Source organism: Pezoporus occidentalis, unplaced genomic scaffold (assembly GCF_034315485.1).
Source record: "Pezoporus occidentalis ecotype Australia unplaced genomic scaffold, CSIRO_AGI_Poc_V1 ctg118, whole genome shotgun sequence".
Lineage (NCBI taxonomy): Eukaryota > Metazoa > Chordata > Aves > Psittaciformes > Psittacidae > Pezoporus > Pezoporus occidentalis.
Window position 1 is genome coordinate 5,152,778 of NW_026912972.1, and position 24,947 is coordinate 5,177,724.

Sequence of the window (24,947 nt, forward strand, 5' to 3'; positions counted from 1 at the left end):
GCAGAGCTGGAGACATAATAATAGAAGCTACAATGAATGTCTGGGCAGCTTTTTCAGTTACTTATAAACTGCAGGTGTCAAATGTGCTCTGGAAAGAAGATGAATTCCAGTTTTAATTACAGTCAGCAGGTTGAGGCATAATTCAAGGCTTGATAATACTTCCAATCCATAACAAAACTCCTTCTGCCTCCAGTAAGAAGCTTACACCAAGATCACGGAGAAGGCGCGACCTCCTTCCAGGAGCTAAACTCTGAACTTCAGTATCCTGTTGTAAAATCCCAGACACCCTCCATATTTAAAGTACCTCTTCCTTGTGTGACTCTCTCAGCAAGCCTCAGCATCAAATGAGAACTGAGCTAGTAAAACTGCTCCAAGGGTCAGGGTGAGAAAAATGTGTCATTGCAGCTCTCATCTAACGTTTCCTTTAGCTTAAATTAGCTTCGGGGAAAGGAAAAAAAGGGGGAAAAAAGTAAGGAAGAATAAAGAAACCCTGTGGCTGGAGCTGTGTGTGAGAGCACCAAGCCGAGTGCCATATGGGCCTTTCCTGGGTCTTACAAGGCAGGTACGACCTGGCTTTAGCATCAATCTCTTTTTACCAGCAGCAGTAAGTTTATTGAGCTCAAAGAGTTTAAGTTCATTATGTGCTTGAACAGCCCCACATACATCAGTGCCTGACCCAAAACAGTCTGTGAGGCCTTATACTGATAGATATAATAAGGAGTAATATTAAACTATTCTACCTATTAATGACTCTGAGGGAAAAAAGCAGGATGTGCACGCTGGTTCGCTGAACTCGGCTGCTGCTCAAAGATAGGCAGAGGTCTCATTTGTAGCCTTCAAAGGCAGAGCCTTTAAAGCAGAACCTGATTATCCCTTGTTATGTTGGAAAACCCAGCTCTAGAGTTGCAGGGGCAGCCACCGCTCAGGTGGTGAGGAGGAAGGTCACTGGAAAAAAGTCAGAGAGGCAGAGCCTCCTGGGAGATGGAGCTTTTCTGAGCAAGGGAGATGCCTGTTGCTTTTACTCTGCTCAGGGAAACAGTCTTATGAAGAAAACTTCTTCATATGAGAGGATTCAGTGAACGTATTCACTCCTTGTGCCATTCTTCTGCTGTAATGGAGAAGCCATGGACACCAGCCAAAAGGAAAAAGGTGCTGGTTGGTGGCATGATCTGCCATTGGGTACCAAGAGCAAGGAACTGCCTGGGACTGCAGCACTTGCTTGAGGAGTTACACAGAGCTGGAATAAACTACAGGACCAAAATAAAACCACTGGAAGTGCTGACTTTTAAAATAACTCTATTTGTATTGACATAACCCACACATACAGATAAGCTTTATGTCATTACCAAAGATGGCCCCCACCAACTGCACATGCGACTCAGTACATAACACCTATGTCCTCACAACACCCCTGTGAGGTGGGGCAAGGCCGTGAACCCTGTTTCACCAGTGGGGAACCTGTCAAAACTTACCCACTTGCTCATGGTCACCCAGGAAGTATGTTGCTGAGCAACAAGTGGATTGTGGGCTTTCAGACATGGGGGCTGCTCTACTGTCAAACACCCCACAGTGCTGACAGCTTCCCTGCTCCATGCCATGAGCAGCAGGTGATGTCAACTAACTCCTCACAGGCATTGCAGTGATCATAAAACAGGAACTGGGAGAAGGGAGAAAGAACCAGTGGAAAGACCAATCTGATTTGTAACCAAATGCCAGTCTTAAATGCCTACCATGTTCCTAGTAACAAAATAAGTGCATATCAAAAAGAAGTAGTACTTTAAGAAAATGGGACTTTTTAACCCCACCATCCCAGAATCATAGAGAACAGGGCTGGAAGAACCACAAGTCAGGTCTTTTCCCCAGCTTCTATGATACCCTGTGGTTGGGTCCCTTCAGTAGATGGAGCTTATGGTGCTATTTTGGCTACTTGTGTCAGAGCTGCCCACTCTCACATCAGGACCTGCATCCACACTGTCAGGATCCGCTTGATCTTTAGCAAAGTTGATGAAAACCTACAAGTTTAAAGGAAAACATTCAGTATGTGACACCACAAAGAACTTATACTAGGGATGAATATAAATTGGACTGTGAGCCAAGGGAGAGCATGGCCAGGAATGGATTCACACTGGATTTGAGGATTGCAAATGTTAGGCTTTTATGGGCTAATGTAAAGAAATGGCTGCATGCTCCTGTAGTGCCAAACAGACACCTGGGATGTGAAGGGAGACATTCCTGCACAAAAACTCTGTCCTGAAGCTCATGTTTCACCAGTACGAGTGAGGTAATACCTGTGAGGTGGTTCCTTTTGATCACAGTGTAATACAGCTACATTATTACTTTATAAAAGCATCTGTCTCTATATAATTGACATCCATGCAAGCACAACTGCATATGATATAGAAAGGTATGTATAATCACACCTAGCAGTCTTTGTTTGAACAGTATCTAATGAATACATAAAACACTCGCACTAGAACACTACCTGCCATCACATTTGCATATACTAAACTGTCCTCCCACAGAACATGACTGGGGCTTCCTGTGCTGTGCCTGCCTGTTTCTCATAGCCACTGCCCCTTACTAAAACAATACTGAGGATCTCTGTTTAACCATTTGTAGGATTATAGGGCTGCAGTTTTGCTCCTCTCTCTGGGACAGACCTAAAATATCAAGTGCTGATACTCAACAGGATGATTTATTCTGGATAGTCCTTACAGCATCCGTTGTTTCCTGCAAGATTTTTAGGCTAGTGGGAATGTTTTTCCAAGAGAAATTGGAAGGAACTTAACCACAAAGCTGTTTGGAGTAATGCTAAATGAACTTACAACCCAAATACAAGAAAGAGTGAAATCAAGCAAATTTCCAGGGCCGATGGAAAGCCTAGCACTGGACTCAGGAGTGGTCCCTAATCCTGCCTTTCATCCACACCCACAAGGATGTTGAAACCAGTAGTGACAGAGGGAAGAACAGATCCTGTATGCTGCAGGCAGCTTTTTATGTGTGTATTCGTAGTGCCAGCACAGGTATCTGGAGACAGTAGTACTGATTAAATATCCTCAGGAGCAATATAGATGGAAATCCCTTTCAAAATATAGTCTATTGTGTGCAGCAGTCCATTATGTGTAACCATCAGTCTGCTCCCCTGTTAACAGTTTTAAATGGATGGCCACACATCTTTAATTCCTTACCTCTTCTAATGTTGTTTGACTCACTGAGAAGTGCCTGATATTGAAGGCCTCTTTGCTGGCTTCCAGGAGATCAAATATATTAGCTACCCCTCCTGCAGAGACTGGAACGTGATACTCCACCATGTTGAAATGCCGATCCTGTGGGAACAGGAGTGGTCGGGTCAAGTTAAGAGGTTGCACCAAACAGATCTGATGGCTGGCTGGCTGATACAAGCAAAGAGGAGCTAACCATGGGAGAATGAAGGGGCAGAGGGTGTGTTCTCTCCTTCTGGCTCCCAAAGTTGAAGAATATTGTTGTCCAGTATTGACCAGTGTTTCTTCATTGGGAGTTTTTGTGGTGTTTGTGGCTGGAAGATGATAACTAAGCCCCAGCACTGGAAGCCTGAGGGTAGCCATAGCATTTTCCAGCTAGAAGTCTGGGTTACGGACAACGGATGGGACTTGTGACTTGGTTACTCTGGTTTCACAGTTACCCAATTACTGGCAGCACTCAACAATCTCATTATCCACTGAATATGAAGTGGGTCTCCATGCAGACCAGGCTTCAGTGAGACCATTCCTGAGGCAGAGCTGCTTTATAGGATCACTGCAGCTGTATGGCTCAAGTTATTTAAGCCACCAAGGAACTTGGGTGCTCCAGCCCTTGAACAATGCTTCTGATAGCACTGGCAAGTGTGCGTATATGAGTATCTTACTCTTGAGAGCATGAATCTATGTGCACAGTATGTTACAAGATTACTATCTTGCAAGGTGCTCTTGGTTAATTTTAAGGGATGGAGAGGACCTCTCCTAAGAGCATTTGTCCTGTTTACCTTCAGGCAGGTATTTGGAAAGTGCGACTTCATGAACTCTGTCAACATCTCAGTGCAAACTGTGTTGCTGTTTAAGTGCATCTTCACAGTGAATCCTCTTCCAAACCTAGGGGAAAGAGAAAATCACAATTAACACAGTAGAAAAGAGAAACAGAAAATCCTTTGAGAGTGCTACACAGCCTCCTTAGGGAAATCAAATGCAGGCCGAGTGCAGCTTGAATGGGGCCAGGGTTGTTAACCTGGAGAGAAACATAGTAAGAAGCTGAGCTATTGTGATAACTAATAAAATTGAAGCTCAACCTTAACATGCATTTTACATTTTCAGGAGTGAACAGATTACTTTGGGGAGCACATGTCTGGGAAGAAAAGCTGTGAGTTAGTAGAAAGTGCGTTAGTTAACACAGAATTTCTATGGTGTAGAAAGAAACTTTAACCAGAAAATTATGTTCTTTTGATGCCCTGTTAACAGAGGGCTCATGTTCTGAGCCTCAAAGCTGTCAGTCAGTAACTATTTGCTGTTCAGTGCAAGTGAAATAGGTGCATTTTGCTGACCTGCTCTTGATATGCTGCAGAGAGCCAATGCACTGAAAACTGCCATTCACCATAATAGCCAGCCTGGTACAGAGGGCTTCACATTCTTCCATGCTGGAAAAACAACCAAGAAATTCTAATCAGTCATTGAGAAGGTATAAAAACCAGTTATTTTAGTGACCAGAGAACATTACCCACTAAAGTGTTGTGGGTCTCTGTGGGCACCCACATTCAGTCACATCAAACCCCCAAACCTGTAAGATCTTGGTGCCCTGAAATCAGTGGGGAGCATGAAGGAGGGGTCTCTCCATACCTTCTGCAGACACTGAAACTGGAGGCAGTGCCAAACCAGCCCTACCTGTGGGATGTGAGTATCACAGAGCATTTGTTCTGCACTTCCTCACTGATGATTTTCCAAAGGTGGCGTTTAGCATTTGGATCCATTCCAGAGCTTGGTTCATCCTATTGGGAAAGACAGGGCTGAATATAAATTTGCACTCAAAATCTGATCTTCCTAACACTTGTGGTCTTCTGAGGTTCATCATTAGGATTATGTTTGCTAGTACACTGGTACAGATCTGGGAGAAGGATTACCTTCAATTGCATTATGTATTTGACTGCGTCATAGAATCATAGAATGGTTTGGGTTGGAAGGGACCTTAAAGCCCATCCAGTTCCAACCCCTGCCACAGGCAGGGACACCTTCCACTAGAGCAGGTTGCTCCAAGCCCCTGTGTCCAGCCTGGCCTTGAACACTGCCAGGGATGGGGCAGCCACAGCTTCTCTGGGCACCCTGTGTCAGCACCTCAGCACCCTCACAGGGAAGAGCTTCTGCCTAAGAGCTCATCTCAGTCTCCCCTGTTCTGGCAGGTTAAAGCCATTCCCCTTGTCCTGTCCCTACAGTCCCCTGTCCAAATCCCCTCTCCAGGTTTCTTGTAGCCCCTTTAGGCACTGGAGCTGCTCTAAGGTCTCCCTGGAGCCTTCTCTTCTGCAGGCTGAATCAGCCCAGCTCTCTCAGCCTGTCTGTAGAGCAGAGCTGATCCAGCCCTTGCAGCATCTGTGCCCACGGAGGTTTTGCTAGACTGTCAAAGACTAGCCCTGCCAGCCCAAAAATCTGCTCATCCTTCCTTCAACAAGACCCAATTTCTCACCAGCAGCAAAATTGATGGATTCCCAATGAGAGCCAGAGCAGTTGACAATTTTCTGTTGGTGCCATAACTGCACATAGAGGTGACTCTGTCTTTGTAGGGCATCAGATTCAGCCGGTGGAGAAGCTGGAGTACAACCTATGGGAGCAAGAGTACTGCTTTCACACCAGTGTCCAGGCATAAATTACCACATTCATATCTGTTTACTGAAAGACTAATTAAATCAATGTAAAAGTTGTCAATAACTGGAAAATGCTTTAAGTCAATCCCCAGTGTTACTCACTCCTTTGATATCTCTCTCTGGGATGCCATGGAGCCTAGCATAGTAATACATGTGTTCTTCCACAGTCAGCAAGTCATCCAAGGCATCTTCTTGAGGACAGTAGCCAAAGAGTGACCAGTGTGCCTCACTAATGTCATTCAAGGACCTGTGTAAGAAAATAGGCAAGTCATTTTAAACGCACTGAATTGCCAATGCACTCTAGAATCAGACAGGAGAGAGAAAACCTGTTTATTCTGCTTCCTACTCCCTTCCCTAACCCTTGAAGGAAAATGCTATGAATTTGCAGACCTTCAACTTTTAGGCCCTCACTTCCACAAAGGAAGAATTAGGCTTGTGATGTCTGTTAGACATGATTTTTAGTACGTAGCTCTCCAATTACCAGCACTTCAGATGGCACAGCTACCACCAATTCTACTCCTGTTGAAGAGCATTTTGAGATGAAGTCCTACTGGTCTCCAGATACTAGCTCAGAAGTGGGATCACACTCAGCTGAGGATCTGAGTCGGATCCCATTTGCAATGGAATGAAGTGGAAGAAACACCACTGAGAACAGCAGAGGTACAACAGCCAAATGCAGACCCCGAGGGAAGCAACCACACCATCTTCAAAGAATGAAATTCCCTGCATTATTTATCTGTGCTCTGTTTTGAATGTTTTGTTTCAGACTTCTACATTTCTTTTCTTTCGCCATCCAGCCTTAAAAACTGGATCACACGCCTTCCCCAGAAACCACATCCTCCGTACCCAGAATGATCCTGGACCCGCAACCTTCCACTGGATGCTCCAATATCACCTGTCAGCATCTTAAAGATGGTTGTCTTGCCAGCTCCATTCACACCAAGCAAGCCAAAGCACTGGGATAAGGGAGAGAAAAGTAGAAATGAAACCACACTGTATTTATAATGCAGAAATACTGCCCTGAGATGAGTGCTCAGTGTATATTGCCTCTTCTTCACCTGGGACCCTGGAGCAAGATGAACTGCAGGAGAGGTAGAGGTACCCAGAGCACATGAATGTTATAATGGAGATTGGTTGTGGTGCAGTATACTGCAGCTTACATTAGGACCGATTGTTTAATATGGTGAAGAATCACAGATGTATCTCTAAGAGAGTCATTCCTTTCACTGCAAGATACTTTTCTGCAGCGAGCTCATCCGACAGGCCAAATCCTCATCATCTCATTTGTGCAAAGCCTTCCATTGACAGGAACAGAGCTATTCATAGGAATGAGGTGAGTGAGGTTTGTGCTGACATTCATAAAACCTTAATGCAACACAAGATTTTTATCAAATAATCTCCCTAATGCACTACATTAATAAGATTAAGAACTAGCTTCCTGTAGTGCAGTTCAGTTTCTCATGTGAAAATCTATGTTTTATTGCTAAGGTTGGAGATATACAGTTGTGTGCTGCATAAGCAATCACCATTGTGCTGATAATTACTGCTATTTTCATGTCATTAGTACAGACCAGATGATATGAAAACCCTCATGTGCTGGGCTCACTGCAGATGCACAGCATCCATCCAAGGCTCTTCCCCACCTTGGGGTCCATGCAGGGACAGTATCTGTGCACAGTCTGCAGTGCAGGGCCGCAGCCTCTGATTGACACATGGGGATTGGCACCCTAAACCCCACCAGCATCAGGGTGACTTTTGCAAGAAGGAAAAAATCCTCTGCCAGAAAGATGAGCACCACAGTCTCTACAGCTGTCCTCCTGCCCAGCATCCTGTGTCCTTTCATCTCAGTGGGATCCAGATAATTAAAAGAAATCAGGTACCAAGGATTAATTCCAAGCTTCCCAACAACAGCCTGAGGTAGAATCTGGTCTCCACTTTCCTCTGGATCTCAAAAGTGCTCCGTGTGCTTCCTTCTTTTCTCATGAGTCAGAACTGCACTGACATGGCCAAAGAATGTTTTTTCCTTAAAGTCCTGATTCATGGAAATGGGTGTTCATCTGAAGTGATTTGTCTTTCCCTGATGGGAAAATACAAGCAGATAACCCTGACTCACTGTCTCACATGCAGTTTAGATGAATAATTGCACCTGGACAAATTCTGCTGCCTTCATTTACCATATGCTAATTCCCAGTGACGCCCCAGGCTGTGTTAGGTGCTGTGCAAACAGCAAGCAGACACTTTCCTCTGAATACAGCTCTATCACTATCCCACCCATTTTTTGTCTTTCTAGGGCCTTCATACTGTTACTCGTGTCCCAAAGTCACCAGGACCCTTTCAGCACTACAGTAACCCCAAGAATCCATGAAGAAGGAAGAGGTCAGAGCAGAACAAACCATTATAGTTGTGCTGGGACAGCAGCAAGGACAAGGCCAGAAGATGACTATGGGACTGTGGATGTGTTCCGGTTTCCCTCCCCAGGGTGGAAGATGCAAGCAGCCTTTTCCCCTTGCTTACCTCCCCAGCAGGAATGCCAAGGCTGATGTTTTTCACAGCCATGATGCGCTTGTGAGGAAGGTGGTAGATCTTTGTGAGGTTCTGGAGCTGCACCACATCAAAGTCAGCTTTGCCAGACTCCACCCGGTTCCTCTCTGCCTGGACATCCCCGTCCTCTTCCGCTGCAGGTGGCAGAAGTGATGCTTTGCCATGTACTCTGTCAAACAGGAACCTATGGCAAGGGAAGAGATGGGACCTTACCCTCTGCAAGCAGACAGCAGTGGGCCTATGTGCCTGGGATAGATGCTAAGGTCCTGTGAGATCCTAGAGCATGTAAAAAAATACTCAGACATGCAGGCAGTTTCTATTCTCTCTTGGTATGTGCTCCATCGAGGGGATTAAAACCACCAGAATTCATTTTCATCCCACTTTTTTTCTCTTTCTCAGCAAATACTCTGGATGGAGCAGGCCCTGCCTCATGGACACACTCAATGCAGGTGACAAGACTGTTTTCACTCCTGCCTGTGTGCACCCAAGCCAGAGGGGACAGGGAGGTTCTAACAGAACTGGTTGTCAATGGACTGACTGCTCCTACACAACTCCAGGTCTGAATCTGCTCCCACAAGTGCAGCTTGGTTTTCCTAAGGGAAACCAAATGCAGGAGGTGGTCTCAGTCCTCTTGAGGCTTTTGGGAATCTTGCAAAGGAATTCCCACAAAGCCACTTAGAACAGGCTAAGCCTCAACATTCAGGACTGTGGGTAGAAAGTGCCTAATGTTGAGCCAAGCCAGGAACGTACCAAATGTTTGCCTCTCTTCCCCATCAGAACACCTGCCCACCAAACCCAGAGCCCTGAAGCAAGGGCTGTAGTCTAAGCCAGGAAGGACTACCAAGAGACTCCAGTAACCTACACCTCTATTAGTTAATACACTAATTACTGTAGGTGATGGGACTGCTGCCAGAGAAAACTTGCTCCATGTTTGCAAAATGTCTTGGAAATTTATGGGCTTTGTAATTGACAATGATGGTGTGAGAGCCCAGAATTAAACCACTGAGCACCGGCTTGGTCTGTTTTCATTTCAAGACTCCAGATGTTACTTACTCTAGTATGTTGTTCCAGAGCCTCTGAATCATCCTGTCATGGACTGTAAGACGAATGGCAAAAAACACAGTGCCCTGGATAAACATGGCAAACAGCTTGGATGTGGTCTTGTCCAGCTCAAAGGTTTTGTCAGGGTAGTCTACTCCATAGGCTTTTAAGAAGCCTAGCAGTGCCTGATCCTGTGACAGTTCAATCAAGCCATAGCCGAAACAAAATTGTGGGAACAGCAGGAACGCATGCCTCAAGTTTTCAGCAAGATCATGCAAGCCCTGAAAACAACAACAAAAGGCAGCACAGTCAGTCACTGCTTTTATTCTTGGAATAAATTCATAGGTTTTACCGTGGGATTGAAGTGTAACAATTACATTGGGATTTGCTTGTGTCTCAGAGCAGAGATAAATTGAGAGCAAAGAGCTCTGGAGACAGCTCATTTCACAGGCACAAGGTCAGAAAAGTCAACAGGCAGCCCTGAGGTTGTGATCACCCATAGTAAACAGCAGCCAGTTCCCTGCAGACTCCCTCACTGCCGCTCCAGCTGCTCACCCTATGCATGCAGCAGCCCCATATCCACCCATTAACCAGAGATGAATCCTGCCACTGAGCTGCCCTGTGCCTCCAAAAACTAAATAGCTGCCGTAGCAGCCTACTCCCCTGGAGCACTGTCCTAGCTGCTTCCCTTGGACAAGCATCTCCATAAAACACAAGATCTGTGATTTGTCTTTCATAGACATAGAAGGGCTTTTCTAGCTGATTAATGGCAAAACAGCCCAGTGCACAGCCTCACACTTATGAACCCTCGTACACAGAGATTTGGTGTGTTTCTAGCAGAAGAAAGCATTAGCTCACACAGCAAAGAGAAGAGGCAGTAAATTAGCATGGAAAGAAACTGACTCCCTGCCACTGAGGCACAGAGGGCTAAAAGATGATCAGAATTGCACATGCCTGAAATCCAGAAGGTTGCTGAAGAAGCACTGTCCAGCTAGAGAGGAAAATCAACTCAGCTATTGTTTTACGAGGTGACTGCCCTTCATAAAAAAAAACTCTAAATGTAAGGTGTACATTGTATCACAGTGATTCCCAGGGATATCTCAGTTTAAAAGAAGGCTTTACTTTAGGGAATCATCACTGCCTCAGAGTCATTTGTCATCCTTGCAGGGAGAAGATGATTGCATTACAGATCTAGATGACAGACAGCTAGTGGTGGGCTTAATGCAGCATGTCAGACTCAGGGCCATGACATCTAGTTGTTACTCTCCACAGTTTGTGCTGCAAGAAGCTCTTCCCTGTGAGGGTGCTGAGGCACTGGCACAGGGTGCCCAGAGAAGCTGTGGCTGCCCCATCCCTGGCAGCATTCCAGGCCAGGTTGGACACAGGGGCTTGGAGCAACCTGCTCTAGCGGAAGGTGTCCCTGCCCATGGCAGGGGTTTGGAACTGGATGAGCTTTAAGGTCACTTCCAACCCAAAGTGTTCTCTGGCTATCAAACATTTACATGCACCTCCTGCTTTCCTCTGCACAGGCAGTTTTCTACCTCTTTTTCTGTATTCTTCCCTCTGTCACCATCATCTCCTTTGCAAGGAGTGCAGATTTATACACAAACAAGATTCATATTTGAGACATGTCCTGTCTTTAGGGAGCTCCATTAAGTCCTGCGACTAGTATCCTCTCTTTGGTCTACCTCAGATATCTGGAAACCAACTAGATAGTACACACATGATCAAAGCCACCAAACTCAACAAGAGCCTCCTGTTGCTTTACCAAGGGTTGAGTATTAGTATGGCTCCTACCTGGTCCGTGGCCTTTTCCTGGGAGATCAGAAATACAACTGAGTGAGTGATAATGGTGTTGATGCCAAAGAACAAGTTGACGCAGACATAAACGATAAAGGCCATGCCCGTTTCTTTGAAAAACCCAGCCAGCAGGTACATCCATGAGAACGTTGAGTATCTATAAATTGCCAACAGTGCAGAGAATACTACAGTAATTGAAAGCAAACAACTAAATACATCAGGCAGTGTACTAGTTCTGTTCTAGCACATGACTAACCTACATAACTTACAAAAGGAATTTAAAGAAGGGCAAATGGCTTTGTATCTGTTAGAATATGGAGAAGCTTATGATAGATACTTTGAACATGGAGCCCTGACTGAAAGCAGACTGGGCCTAGAGGACTCAAAGCCAGGGAGACAGCTTTGCCAGGTTTCCGCAAATTGTGGTGCTGATTTGATTTTCTCTCTCTGATTTTGAAATGCTTCTATTATCTTGAACTTTTCAAGAGTTCAGTAAGCATCTGCTTACAGCTTGGCCTGTCACTGTGACCCTGTATATTTACATACCTTCCCCTAGAGTTTGCTTTGAATAAAGTAGGCATGACAACAGTAGTTTAGCTCACTGCTCCTGAAAGGAGCAGCTAGCCACCATGTGTAAAGTGAACACTGAAGAAAAAAGCCCACATATTCCTCCCTTGGATCTAAAATTGCAGCAGCCTGCAATACCCAGTTCCTCACTCTGTGCAATGATATCAAAGTAACTAAGCTCCACACTCACCCAAACAGTAAGAGCAGCAGAAATACTGCCAGTAAGTTACTGTTGTTGCAGAAAGCTGGTATCTGGAAGGATGAAATAACTCCGATTGAGAGTCCAATAGGGATCATAAAAAGTATCTGCAAAATGATATTAAAAGGATGTTATCAGGATGACAGTTTTTAAACATTTTCTTAGAACTATGCAGAAGCAACAATGCCAGGTCTGAACCTGCTCCCACAAGTGTGGCTTGTCTTTTCTGAGGGGGAAACCAAATGCAGGTGGGGTCTCAGTCCTCCTGAAGCTTTTGGGAGTCTTGCAAATGAATTCTCACAAAACTAGTTTGCACAGGCTGAGATTTAACAGTCAGGGCTGTGGGCAGAAAGTGCCTAAACAAAGGTTGTAAATGAAGAATACCCCTTTGGGGTTTCTGTTAGCCTTGCAGTCAGACCTCTTCACTGTGCCATTTAAATCTAGTCTTTCTAATGTTGAGTCAAGCCAGGGACCCACCAAATGTCTGCCTTGAGAGATTCCTCTGTTCCCCAGCCTTGGGATTTAACAGAATTTACTGGCAGGGATTCACTGCAAAATATCAAGCTGCCAAGAGCACTGGATTAGTTTCAGGCCACTGAATACTGATTGTGGTTGGGGCTCTGGTGATTCTTCCACAGGCTGATCTACAAATACGCAGTGCTGAGCACACACAGGCCTGCCTCATCCTCGTCCTTGCTCTGCAAAGCCAGGCTGCAGCCACACTGCCTTCAGACCCCTTTCAAGCCCTCTGTGCAAGGCAGGAGATATTTGTGCTGTTGTCTTATCAAAGCAGCTCCTATAAGCAGGCAGTTCAGGCTACTTAGTGGTGAGCACTGTATCTGCCTGCTTTGTTAGTGTGCATCGGTATTACCATACACCTAGAAGCTTAAGCTGTGCTCTGCAGAAAGATTCGAGGCTCATATTCCCCGAGGGATTTCAGCCCTTAGCCCTCACTGCATCAAAGGGGGCTGGTCACCCAAATGCCCCTGAAAATTTCATATTTTTAGGAACTGATGGTATCACCAGGATTTTAGGCACTTGCAGAACTGCATCAATAGAAATGTGTCAGATATGTAGAGCTGATCACCATTACAGCATACCTGGCAATGCCAGAGCTCATGAGCAGAGATAGTCTATACTTGCAGATCCTTATGTGAGGCTTTAATATTGTGCACCGAAGGTAATTCATAAGACACAAAGCACTATAGTCTACAGACTGTGCATATTTACCCTCTTAGCCCAGTGATGCTTTCCAGCAGTGCTATTAATGCTCTTTACCATAAAGAAACTTAACTTCAGGGAGAACAAGGGCATGCCTATGGATGTAACGCAGCACAGTGCTGAAAAGCTCAACTGTCTGTAGAAACAAGGTGGTAAATCTATGCAGCACAGTGCAGCACCATAGAAAGGAATTTGCTCAGGTCTTCAAAAGCATATAGCTGTATTGGTAGCTTTCCTTGACTTTAAACCCTTTAAGTACATAATCTTAAAGAGAGCATTCAACCCAGCAATGGATTTTTGCCCAACAGGAGAGTGTCAGCTGTGAAATGTCACACCCTGTACTCCCAGGGTTTCCAGAATGGCTGTAGCCTCAAGCCCCAAAGCCTTACTGAGATGTGTAAAGTCTGCATGACAACTAATCCAGCCCCGCCAGCTAACTGAAAAGCAGCTCGCTGCTTGCATGTTAAAATTGAAATCAAGCTCTGGCCTGTGGTGTGTTGCTCTCATATAAATGTGCTGAGTGTTTTGCATACACTCCAGAGAGAAGGAATGCCTTCACTTAGCAAAATCCAGTGTTGCGGTTCACATTTAATAGTCTTCAGTGCCTTGGAGAACAATTACTACATAACACTCTCGGTAGTAATAATATTAAGAAGTCTAGGCAACTAACTTTAAATAAAGCACTTTTTTTTCTTTTTCCCTGCTGAGTAATGCTACTCTTGGTGCATTTAGGAATGTGAATTATTTACCAGATCATAAACGAAGTTAGTCACCCAATAGTTTGTCATCCCAATGCCTGAAATATGCTGCAATTGTTTGGCTTTGGTTTGATGTTCTTTTACCATGTAGAGCACAAAGCTTGCCGTTGTGATAGAGTAACCAACCAAAACAGACATTGAAACTATGATGTCAAGTAAGCTGTTGAGCCTGAGGAGAAAGAGGAGAAAGATGTGAGTCCAAGTGGCAGATTTCTGTCATTGCAGAGGCATTGTTTAAAGCTCAGAAGCAAAGCTGATGTTAATTATGCCCAGCAAAAAGGACTGACAGCACTGAGTCAAAACAGCGTGCCAGAGGCTTGAGTGGAAAGGCCAAAAGGAAAATTATGTAATTATTAATATTGTGCCAAAGCACAAAAATGTGCGATGCCGTTATCTGTGACCTCCACATCCATGCGGGATCCTGCAGAGAAACCCTAGCAGGAATCAGCAGCTCTGATGGCAAACAGGACAATATTCATGCATAGAGGGAATGAAGACAAGGAGGAGAGCAGTTTCACCATTTAGAAAAAGATACTCAGTAATTTAAGCTGTTTTTTAGTTTCTAAGAAGCTGGTTTGCTCCTTTAGAAGCTAAATAATTCAGGCCACATAAACCTTCTTACATTACTTGTTCTTGACTCTGTCCTCCAGGATATGGGTGAGCTGATAAGAAAATACCTACAAAAACAAAAAGAAAAGAAATCGAAGATGTGGGTACTTAAAGTTTCCTTCACCAGTTCCTGATAATATGGTAACACCTAAAACTGTGTAGAGAAGAAAAGCAGATCAAAAGTTGGGTTTTGCTCTGTCGTCTTGGTGTGATCTTGGGCAAAATTTTCAGCATACTTTTTTTTTTCCTATGACTTCACTGCAGATCTAAAATTCAAGCCCTATGTCCTGTTTCTGCATCTACCTGGCTGATAATAGCTTCAGTAGAGCACTCCCACACCTGAAATCAGGCACTTGCTTGTAGGTCTGTGTATTTTAGGTTAGATTCTTCAACACTGACACATCCAAAACTGAGGAATATGTTTCATTTTAAAGTTGCTCTTTGGTGATCTCACTTCATTTGTTCTTTTATCATCAGAAAGAAATCATTCCTGTTGTCTTCCTCCACATCTACTACCTTCCTGTGACATACGTCTTTCTCAATACAGGCATCTGTTGAGATGTCCAAAGGAACTAGCAAAAAACTAGTTACTACATTTGGAAGCCCCATGTGATGCTTTCCAAAAGGATCCCTTAAAAATGGGTTTGTGCTATAGAAACAAAACATGGAACGTGGTGGGCTCTAAAGGGCCAGTTCCATCCTTCAGTGAAGATTTCTGCCTCGGTCTCTAGCACTTGAGAAAGGGTTTAGGCTAAGATGTTTATGTGCCTAAACACAAGGTTCTCTATCCATATTTAGGCACCTAAGGAAACGCCGCAGTTCTCAGGGAGCGTGGGATGACCTCTTGCTGCTATTAAATCCAGAGGGATGTGCTTGAACATGCCATCTCTAAAACTTAAGATCCTACGGTCATGTGCCTGACTTTCCACAGTTATATAGGGAAGAAATACTCTGGGATATTTTTCCTAAGAATGAGCACTCTGACGTGGGGACCAAAAAGGAGGAGACTGAAGGTTTTGCTGCACAAATGGCATACTGAGGAAATGAATCTGAAGGGGAAGGTTTCACAGGAAATACATCTTGGAGGGGAAAAAAAACCCAAACATCAGTCTTGTCATCAGTGAGAGAAATGGAATTAAAATCTTGGGCTGCTGATAAAGCCACTCAAACAGCCAGGAAATGTTTCCCTTCTCTAAAAGAGAGAGAGAGAAAGACAAATACCATCTGTCTAATCTGTTAATACTTCACTATAAAGCCATTTTCCTTTACTGAAGCTTAGGCCAGAAGTCAAAATTTCCATTTCAATGCTTTCTCTTCTTTGTTGGTTGGGATTGAGAGAAGAGAAAGCACGATATACAAAAGTCAAAAGCTATTATGACTTGCTTAGTGACACGGTAAAAAGCTTTTTCTATTTTATCTTTTTAAATCTATGCAGTCTAAGTCAAACCTCTAAAGTGGGACTGGCACCTCTTTCAAACTGCTGAAATGACAACGTATTTTTATCTGGCCATTTCAATGGTTCTTAAACCGTCATTTATTTGTCACAACAACAAATAGATTTAGCTATCAGGAACACACCGCACAGAACGTCTGTTCAATTGTATTTCAGACTGGATTTACTCTACCCCAGGGGAGCTATCCTCATCCATGCATTTTATTTTTCCCATTCGATGGCTTCAATCATTAGTGGGAAGTGGGGAATTATCTGTCTGGTCATTTACTACTAAGCATTTCTTTTCAACAACACATAGGCAGTAGGACAGATGGAATAAAAACTGTTGCTATTCTTTCCCACTGAAAATTGTTATTTTGCTGATATAAAACTTTCCCTGTGAAAACTTGGACTGTTCATACAAACTTCTTGCCTTTCCTCTCACTACAGCATGTGTTGGGAATACAGAGACACAGCAAGAAGTTTCACTGCTTAGTAATTCAGGTGCTCTTGGATGTTCCTGCAGCTGGAAGTGCCTGGCTCAGGTCTTCTCACTCTGCACCTGGGCAGGGGCTGCAGCTTTGTGATATGCCCTTGCAGTGCACAGCAAAGAGCTCAAATCTTCTGACCCAGAGGGCATGATACAAATCAAAAAGGCATGAGCTAGTGGGCATTTTAGGATGGTGGTGAGGACAAGGCACTGGTTTCACTTGTTGTCAGCTGAGCTTGTTGCGAGGGGCATTTGAGTGCATTAATACGTGGAGGTGGAAAGAGACATGCTGTTTTGACTTGTAATCGGCATTCTGCTGTTTCTTTAATTCATGGTATGACACTCAGCTTCAGACCAAGATGCCTTTTCCATTATAGCTCAATTCAGACACACCAGTGAGGAACAGTCTTATGAGCAAAGAGACACCATCACCTATTTCACCGCCACCTGGAACAGCAGGCCTCTGAGGTGAGGGGTGCTAGGCATGACCAGGACATGGCTGGGAGGGCACCATTTGTCAAAGAAAACTTTGCTGCTCTTGTCGGATCCCATAAATATCTGTATAAGGTTTCTCAAATTGGCATCAACATAAATCTTTCTCTTCTGCCTTCACCCCCCCATCTCTAGAGACAGGCATACATACATAGACTTGTTTATGTGCCCATGCTGCACCCTTAACATAGGCTAAACTCTTAAGTGGAAAGACAGGGTGTCCTGGTTTATCAGCAGGAATTTGGGTTGCTGCATTACATTACTGAGGAGAAGATAAGGAAACTGATAACCCCAAACACAAACATACACATGCCCACACATCCTGAGCTGCTCTCAGCAGAAGGGTGACATATTAAAATTCACTAACCTAAACCACCCCCAGAGATGACCTAAAGTAGCCTTTCCATGCATAACTAATGGCACCTTCCAAGAGACAAGCTATTTCAGTACCATGATGAGAGGCAATAAATCAAATAGCAACCACTGGCATTTTCTGGATGAAGGAAGTGTTTTACATAGGAGCTGGGGTCCTTCCCTGTCCAGCTCCCCTGAGCCTTTGACAAAGACAAATGAGATATGTGATTTATTCATTTTTTGAATTCTGTTTTTAAAGGAATTGCATAATTGGGAATAAAAAAATGGCCTCATAGTCAAGGAAAGTGCTGTCATCAATTTCAAAGAACCATGATATTCCCCCCAGAGGGGAGAAATTATCTGCTCATGTAAAGGGACACTTACCATATCTGGAAGTCTCATTTTTTGGCAAGTTAGCTCGAAGAATGAAGTTGTTCAAGCTGTTGAGATAGGCTGGAAGGCTGTGATAGCCTTCGGGGTTGTACCACACCTGCACACATTGAGAAATTGAAACAATTTGGAAGATAAATTGTTACTGATAACCTTTTTGGGTTGTTCTGCTTACACTAATGAATCATTGCATGGTTGTTATCTAAAGTCATAAGCTCTACAGGTTAAAGTCCAATGATTAAACCACATCAAGTACTGAATGAGTATGAAAGCACATTTCACTTTCAGCACAAGCAGTCCCGCCAGCTTCATTTGCCTTCTGGGAGAGCAGAAAGAAGCACTAGCTGGATATTTGACATAAAGAGTACAGAAAATTGGCTTCTGCTCAGATCTGATGAAGATCAGCAGTGGGGACTTCCCTAAGAAATCTAAGCAAATGTCCGACATCCCTTGAAAGCCAGTGGGGAAAAGGTTGCCAGTCATCACCTTCTCATTCAGCAACGCCTTCTGATAACTTTTCTTACCTACTCTGCAACAAACCCTGAGGATTGAGGGGAAAATTCAGGATACAGGACATGCACTTTGGGGGGATTTACTGTCACCCACTTCAGGCACACCCAGGTTGGAGGTGTAAATTACCTGCCAAAGGACAGAGCCATTAAGGCTATTAAGGTTAGTGGCTTAAACATAGCTGACAGCATCCACCTTTGTATATCCCCAGGTCCTGCATGCTCAGCGATCTCATTTTGCTTGCCCTAGCAGAGCAAGGACTGAAGTCTGCCCTGCTTCCAACGCTATCAAGATTTCCAGGTATTAAATCTGACATGTGATAAGCAAATATATAAGCTATAGCTTTCAGATCTAAGATGAAGCTGTAAGATATTGCAGAGGTGAAAACACCTGCTTATGAGCTCTATCTTCTGAAACATCCCTTAACCTGACATCACTTCTCCTGGGTCTCACACATCCCAAGCTAGGATGAGCAGATAGAAGTTAGTTACCTTAGTCAGTGTTCTGTTGGGAGGCACTGGTCTGATATCAAACTGGAGATCCGTTGTCAAAGGCAGTCCAAAGCTCCAGCCACCATACCTGAGTGAAAACCAGAAGGAAATGCGTTGCTACCCTCATTCAAAAGCTTTAATCCCTTTGGTTGGTGCATGCTAGCATGCCACTGTCACCCCAGTTAATTCAAGCTTAACTGAAAAGAACTTAACCCAGTATGTAGTGTGTGGCCAAGCCAACACTGCTGCAACAGCCCTTTTTTTGGGAGGGGGGAAAAGGGAAAGAGAAACTCAACAGCACTATCACAAAACTATGCTGAAAGCCTCCATTTGAGAAACATTTTGGAGCTGTGTGGCCTCTTAACCCTACCTCATTGGAATAAGATGACAGCTGTCAGAAGACAAGCAGCTCAGTTTACATCAATGGCAGATGAACATATTCCTTGACAACCTTAACAACAGGCTATTTTTGCCCCAAGACAGGCTGTGCAGCTGTGTTGCAGAGTCCAGACACACTAATAGCTCCAACAGCCCCATGGTGCAAGAAAATATTCAGCCTCTAATTTCACTGGAACGGATGCACTTGTTTAAGTAAAACACACACTGGGACTCTTCAGAGAATCAAACTTAGAGGAATGTCTCTCCCCAGGGTTTACTTCATGACAGGCTGTGTCAGATTTTCCTTTTTAAGCATTTCTGAGTCAGACAAAGCCTTGTCTGCAGATTCAGCCATCAACATACCAGGTGATTGACACATTATCTCTAGGCTATCTCTTCTGTGATCGAGCAGACCACTTGCTTGAACCTTTTTAACTCCACGATTGCAGGACATTTTACCTCCTTTCACCAGATTCACAGAAACCATCAGCAGAGAGGTCCTTCTAAACCCCTACTGCACTGTCACCTCTTCAAGCACAGTGGATATGATACAAACGAGAGGCTGCTCCCAGTGCAGTTCAGAGATCTATGCTGTACCGTTTCTGTAGGAAGTCTTTGGTGGTTGCCAGAATGTAGGTCTCCACATTGTGTCCTGTGAGGTTATAAAGTGTCCGTGTGGAGAAGGTCCTTCTGTGAGGGGGAGTGTAGTTTGTTTGTGGACATGTCTGAGTGGAGACAAACGAACACAACAATTAATATCTGTTTTAACTGAAAACTAGTATACCAGGACAACATTGAGAGCAGGCAATGACAACACTGCAACTGATTCTTACAGAAGCTGATGAGTCACAAATCAGCGTGTAAAGACACAAAGCATACAACCCTGCACGCTGTCCTGAACATATTTAGTGCAGTGCTTAAAAATAACCTTTCCTTAAATCTATGCTTCAGTTCTACTGACATCAGAGAGACCTTGAGATGTGCTTCATGCTATGTAGGAAGATTTTGCTGAATTAAGGCTGATCTTACTTAGCAGAGCATCAGTGACTGCACAGGTAACTGCAGAGGGCAAAACAACTCACAGAGCAGGAAACTGTGGTGGCCTCAAACTCTCATGTTGCATTTCACAGCAGTTACATTCCACATTTTTGCTTTACCGCCAGTCATTGGGAATGTTTTCCCAAGCTTCAGAGAAGCTTTGATTAGCCCTGAATATATAATTTAATAAGCTGACGGTCAGCCACATCAACTGCTTCCTAAGGTTGAAGTGTCCTACCAGACAGCATTCTGGCTGCTTCTTTCAGCTCATCCATAACAAAAACCCTGGCCTCCCCCATTGTGTTTCTGTTCATAACTTTGCATCAGAACACAAAAAAATAGCTTCCTTCGTGCTGAGGGACACCTGCACAGGCACAGCCTGCTAGAGGTGAGAATCAGCTTTGAACATTATCCTGACTTCCTGGACTAATGGTGCCAATACTTTTAATGATGTGAAAGTAAGTGTATGTCCTGAAAACCACATAAAATAGATGCATTTTAAGGAATGACAAGGAACATTCAAGTAAGTACATGCTTTATCTTACAAATGGCACCATGCTGCACTGTAAGTCTGATTTCTTACTGGAAAAAAAACCTGAAAATAGAGCACTGGAGGGAGGAGAGCTCAGCTTCAAACTGGACTGCAAAAGTGCAACATCCTTGGGGCAGAATCTGCCTTTTCCCCACATGCATGTGAAGATACTAAGCCCAGCAGTGCTCATATCTGGTTCTGTGTGTACCACCATAACACCAATATTAATCGTCACTATTTATAATACGGAAAAGAGTAAAAGCTGATGGATCTAGACTTTGCATAAAGTTAAATTCTGAAGATCAAACGGCAGTAATAGCTGTGCTTTCATATAATGACAGTACTTGTATAAGATGAAATTTTCCCCTTGAATACATGTTCACCTCTGCTAAATGGGACAATCATACAACATTCAAAAGCATTAAACCTTTTCCCACCATGGGGAGCAAGACAGCTATATTGGCATGCAAATCTCTTGAAGATGCTCTTTCCTGTCCTGTCCCCAAACCAGTGCACACACTGGTTATCCGATGTACAAAATCAACAGGCCAAAAAGATACAGGAGGAATTTGAACACCAAGTTCTCCTTAGTGTCATGCCTGCCTACAAAACCACTCCCAACTTATAAAGGCCTCACAAGTATACCCCCAAAACTCCTCAGTGTTGGGTTTATTGAAATTACCTGGGTGCCATCTGTGCAGTTGCAGGCAGAATACTCAGTTCTCTGGTCTCCACTGCTAATCCATGGGCCAAGCATGTCCTCCTTTAAACACTGCCTAAAAATGAACATATTTCCCTCTGAGATTCTCTATGCTCAGGTCTGCAAATTATGCTAATTGCTATCATGTTTAATGACAGTAGGGATGGCATTGAGTAGCTTCAGCAGAGAAGCAGACCTTCTTGTCAGCTCTGGGTGCTTCAGGGAACACCCATCCTCCCGCTGCCTTCAGTGCCCCCCAACAGAGAGACCTCACTACTGCTCTCCATGCCTGGATTTGTTCAGCTGATCAGAAGGAATCCAGACAGTACCTCATTTCCACAGTAGACAGTGTAAGGAGTTAGCATAGGCCAAAATTGTTTTACAGCGCAGAAATAAGGACTGTTGTTACTGCAATAACTCGGGAGTCCTGCAATGGACTGTATTGACTAGGCAGTCATTGTAAACACTCAATATAAATATTTGCCTGCAGGTACATGGCACACGTGAGCATGCAAGTCTGCTCAGGATTTTACTACCAGTTCCTTGAAAATTTATCTGCAGGCAAAACAGCCCTCATGGCACAGCTTTTAGACACAGATCACAAAAGCTACACAGAGAACTTTCTGGGTGTGCTCAGTGTTATAATTGGGATTATTGGGGAGGTAAGGACTACTTCCCAGATGCAAGAATAGCTTGCTCTTGTTCTGGCATCCTGCCACCACCAAAGCTGTTTCCTTACTACTCCTAGTAATGAGTTCACTTGTGGTGGTGAACGCTTCTTGACATAAGCAAAGAACACCAGCATCGCAGTCCTGGGACAGTGTTGGAAGTCCCAGTTTCAGCCTGAAAGCACAGCATAGTTTTCCTAGTTCTGTGCTGGCAGATGCAAGCCTTCGCTCCAAGCTGCATGGGAGACATGCAGGCTCTAAGCAGGGCTGAGGTCTGCTTCACAGCAATTGTGACTACACAGCTTCCTGCTCAGAACTGACTTGCATCCCCGACAGCTCAAGTCTGTGAACAGCACAAGCTCGCTCCTGCTTGCAAAAGTCCAGTTAGGCATCTCCTAATGAGCTGGAAGAGTCTGCAATTCAATGTGAAGAGAGGCAGGAGATAGATAGTTTTTTCTTTTCTCTGCATATGGCTAATAGTGTTATGCAGATTCAAAACTCAAATGCAAGAAACCCAAGAACTACTTACGAATTGCTTTCATTCATGCATGTGTTATCCGTCCCAGGCAAAGCAAGCATGGAAGCAACTAAAGCATCTGTGGTTTCATTAAAATTCCTAAGATTTAACAAAGATAAAAGAAAACAGGAAAATGTTCAAGCTACTTCCACTAGCACTGAGCAGAGAAAAACTGTCTGAATGAAAAAGGATTTAAGATGTTAAATAAATGATTACTTGTGGTGCCAGCCCTGCAAATCACTTAAGTACATGCAGTACATGAGGATTGTCACACAAGTTTAAAAAGACTACTCATTGCTTAGAGCCGCACAACTACTCTAATTATTTGCTGCCTCTAGGTTTAAGCAAGATATTGATGAACTTTTGGACAATCAAAATTCTGTTTCCAGGGGAAGAGCATCTATTGCAATTTTAAGTCACTGTCTCCAGTCTTGTCTCAATCAGCTCTTTCATCTGTGATGTCTATTTAGGATTTGGTCATTCAAGAAGATGCTTCTTGCTTTTGACCCAGCTCCATCAGCAGAAGCAGAGAACATGAGGAATAGAGGACTCAGATGTGCAGTTCTGGCTCATTCCCCCATCTAGAAGGACTAGAGTAGAACAGCATGAGCAGTTCTGGGAAAGAACACCTAAGAGCAGACATGACTGCTTTAGAGCTACATTTTTTATTTCTGACTTAAAGCTGGAAACTACTGGTGAAAGATAGCAGTTCACACCATGAAATCAGAATGAAACAAATTAAAATCATTTGGGATATGACATTTTTAAGCACAATGAAATAATTCAGTGGTGGCATCTTAATTGCACTGAAAAAGTGAATGTCCTTTAAATTGACTGTGTGCCTTAGACTACGGGGTCTGGACAGGAAAGCACGTTCTGTACCCACAGAGAGGAAGGCAATGCAGACAGTTCACAAGGTGGACACAATTTCACCCCAGAGTTGTAATACTGAAGGCAACTGATATGGAGACCTCTATTCACATTGAGGGAAGAGTATATATATTAAGAAATCCCCATGGGACAGTATGGCTGTAACAAGGACAGAAGACTCCAGTGGGAAACACAAAGAAAATTCCTCACATATTTCACAGTTAATTCCAAATAAGTTGTTTTTCTAAAGCTTTCTGATTGCTGAGCCAAGCTATCTCCTGCAGAGATCCCTTAGGAACAGGATTTCTTCATGTGCCTGCGTAACGTAATTACGCAGACCCATAGCTACATGTCATCTGGGTAACTGTTCTACTGGGTGCACTTCTAAATAATCCTGATGGTGAAACTTGCTTTTTATAAGGATCACAAACACCACCACTCACCCAAAGAAGTCTGCCTGGTCGGATGTGCCATACAGAGAAGGGGAAAGCATCAGTTCGGGATATTCGGTCTCCTTAGTTCTCAGTGTCCCAAGCCCCATTGCAGCCATCACAAAGAGGACTGGGAGGATGACCTGAGCAATGAAGCCTTTGACATCCCGCCGGGTATGGTGGAATCTCTTAATGAACAATGCTGATGTCTTCTTAAGCAGCAATGGCAAACCCTGCAAGCTTTTGGATCTAATCAGGAGCTGATCTGGGTACAAAAGAAGAAAGTCTTGTGTCATGGATCAGTATTTGTGAAATGCAGGGAGTTGATGGTTATAATACCCTGGGAGTACATTCAGCTTCCTGCACTCCATTACAGAGAGCAAATCAAAACTACTAAGTTGGAACATGCACAATGGTCAGGCTTGGGACAGGACTTAGATTTTGGCTCGAGTTCACGTAACATCATTGCTTTTGTTTTATTTCAAATGCGTACATGTAGTGACTTCATACTGAGTTCATACTGCAAGAGGAACACTGGTGTCCAGATGCAATGAGTTGTTTACATCCTGCCTACCCAGCTGCAACTTACAGGAAAAACATATTATTCTCCTATATTTGCAAACTGAAAATTGTCATCATTTAGAAAGAAGGTCCTTAGACAAATCAGTAAGAGAATTAATTATAAAATACGAAAGCAAGGCACATAAACCAGTTGATCTTTTGCATGGAAGGGCTGTGGCATACGAAAAGCAAAGCCTAATCCTGTGCAACCTATATTTCTTAATGAAATATTAACCTATACAAATACAACACAAAGCATTTCCTTTTCAGTGCTCTTATTAGGGGTGACACAAAATACTTCTCTAGGCATATGAGTTACTGTTTACAGTAACATATACAGGGCAGGCCAGCTTTAAGAAGTGAGTGCAAAAATACCTCTGCATTGCCCCTTGGATGCCTTCCTAATTGTATATCTGTATATACAAAAAATGTTCCAGCTCTGAGAAAGCATTTCAGCCAGGTATTTTTATATTTGGGGGCTGTACAAGCTTCTGCAG

At 43.8% G+C, this 24,947-nt stretch overlaps 1 protein-coding gene across 1 annotated transcript in view; it reads right to left on the reverse strand.

Annotated features, from left to right (window-relative positions):
- Nucleotides 1-1,599: 1,599 nt before the first annotated feature.
- ABCA12 (ATP binding cassette subfamily A member 12) overlaps nucleotides 1,600-24,947 on the reverse strand; it is an 85,767-nt gene continuing 62,419 nt past the window's right edge. Inside the window, exons 35-54 of the mRNA XM_062603527.1 lie at nucleotides 23,902-24,154; nucleotides 22,601-22,687; nucleotides 21,386-21,479; nucleotides 19,731-19,858; nucleotides 18,756-18,843; nucleotides 17,749-17,854; nucleotides 14,610-14,664; nucleotides 13,979-14,156; nucleotides 12,000-12,115; nucleotides 11,240-11,399; nucleotides 9,455-9,723; nucleotides 8,375-8,585; nucleotides 6,707-6,816; nucleotides 5,963-6,107; nucleotides 5,683-5,817; nucleotides 4,890-4,993; nucleotides 4,553-4,645; nucleotides 4,001-4,106; nucleotides 3,189-3,326; nucleotides 1,600-2,012 (exon numbers count right to left, since the gene is read on the reverse strand). Coding sequence (XP_062459511.1) covers nucleotides 1,893-2,012; nucleotides 3,189-3,326; nucleotides 4,001-4,106; nucleotides 4,553-4,645; nucleotides 4,890-4,993; nucleotides 5,683-5,817; nucleotides 5,963-6,107; nucleotides 6,707-6,816; nucleotides 8,375-8,585; nucleotides 9,455-9,723; nucleotides 11,240-11,399; nucleotides 12,000-12,115; nucleotides 13,979-14,156; nucleotides 14,610-14,664; nucleotides 17,749-17,854; nucleotides 18,756-18,843; nucleotides 19,731-19,858; nucleotides 21,386-21,479; nucleotides 22,601-22,687; nucleotides 23,902-24,154 — 2,696 coding nt within the window. The 3' untranslated portion in view covers nucleotides 1,600-1,892. The remainder of the gene's footprint in view (nucleotides 2,013-3,188; nucleotides 3,327-4,000; nucleotides 4,107-4,552; nucleotides 4,646-4,889; nucleotides 4,994-5,682; nucleotides 5,818-5,962; nucleotides 6,108-6,706; nucleotides 6,817-8,374; nucleotides 8,586-9,454; nucleotides 9,724-11,239; nucleotides 11,400-11,999; nucleotides 12,116-13,978; nucleotides 14,157-14,609; nucleotides 14,665-17,748; nucleotides 17,855-18,755; nucleotides 18,844-19,730; nucleotides 19,859-21,385; nucleotides 21,480-22,600; nucleotides 22,688-23,901; nucleotides 24,155-24,947) is intronic.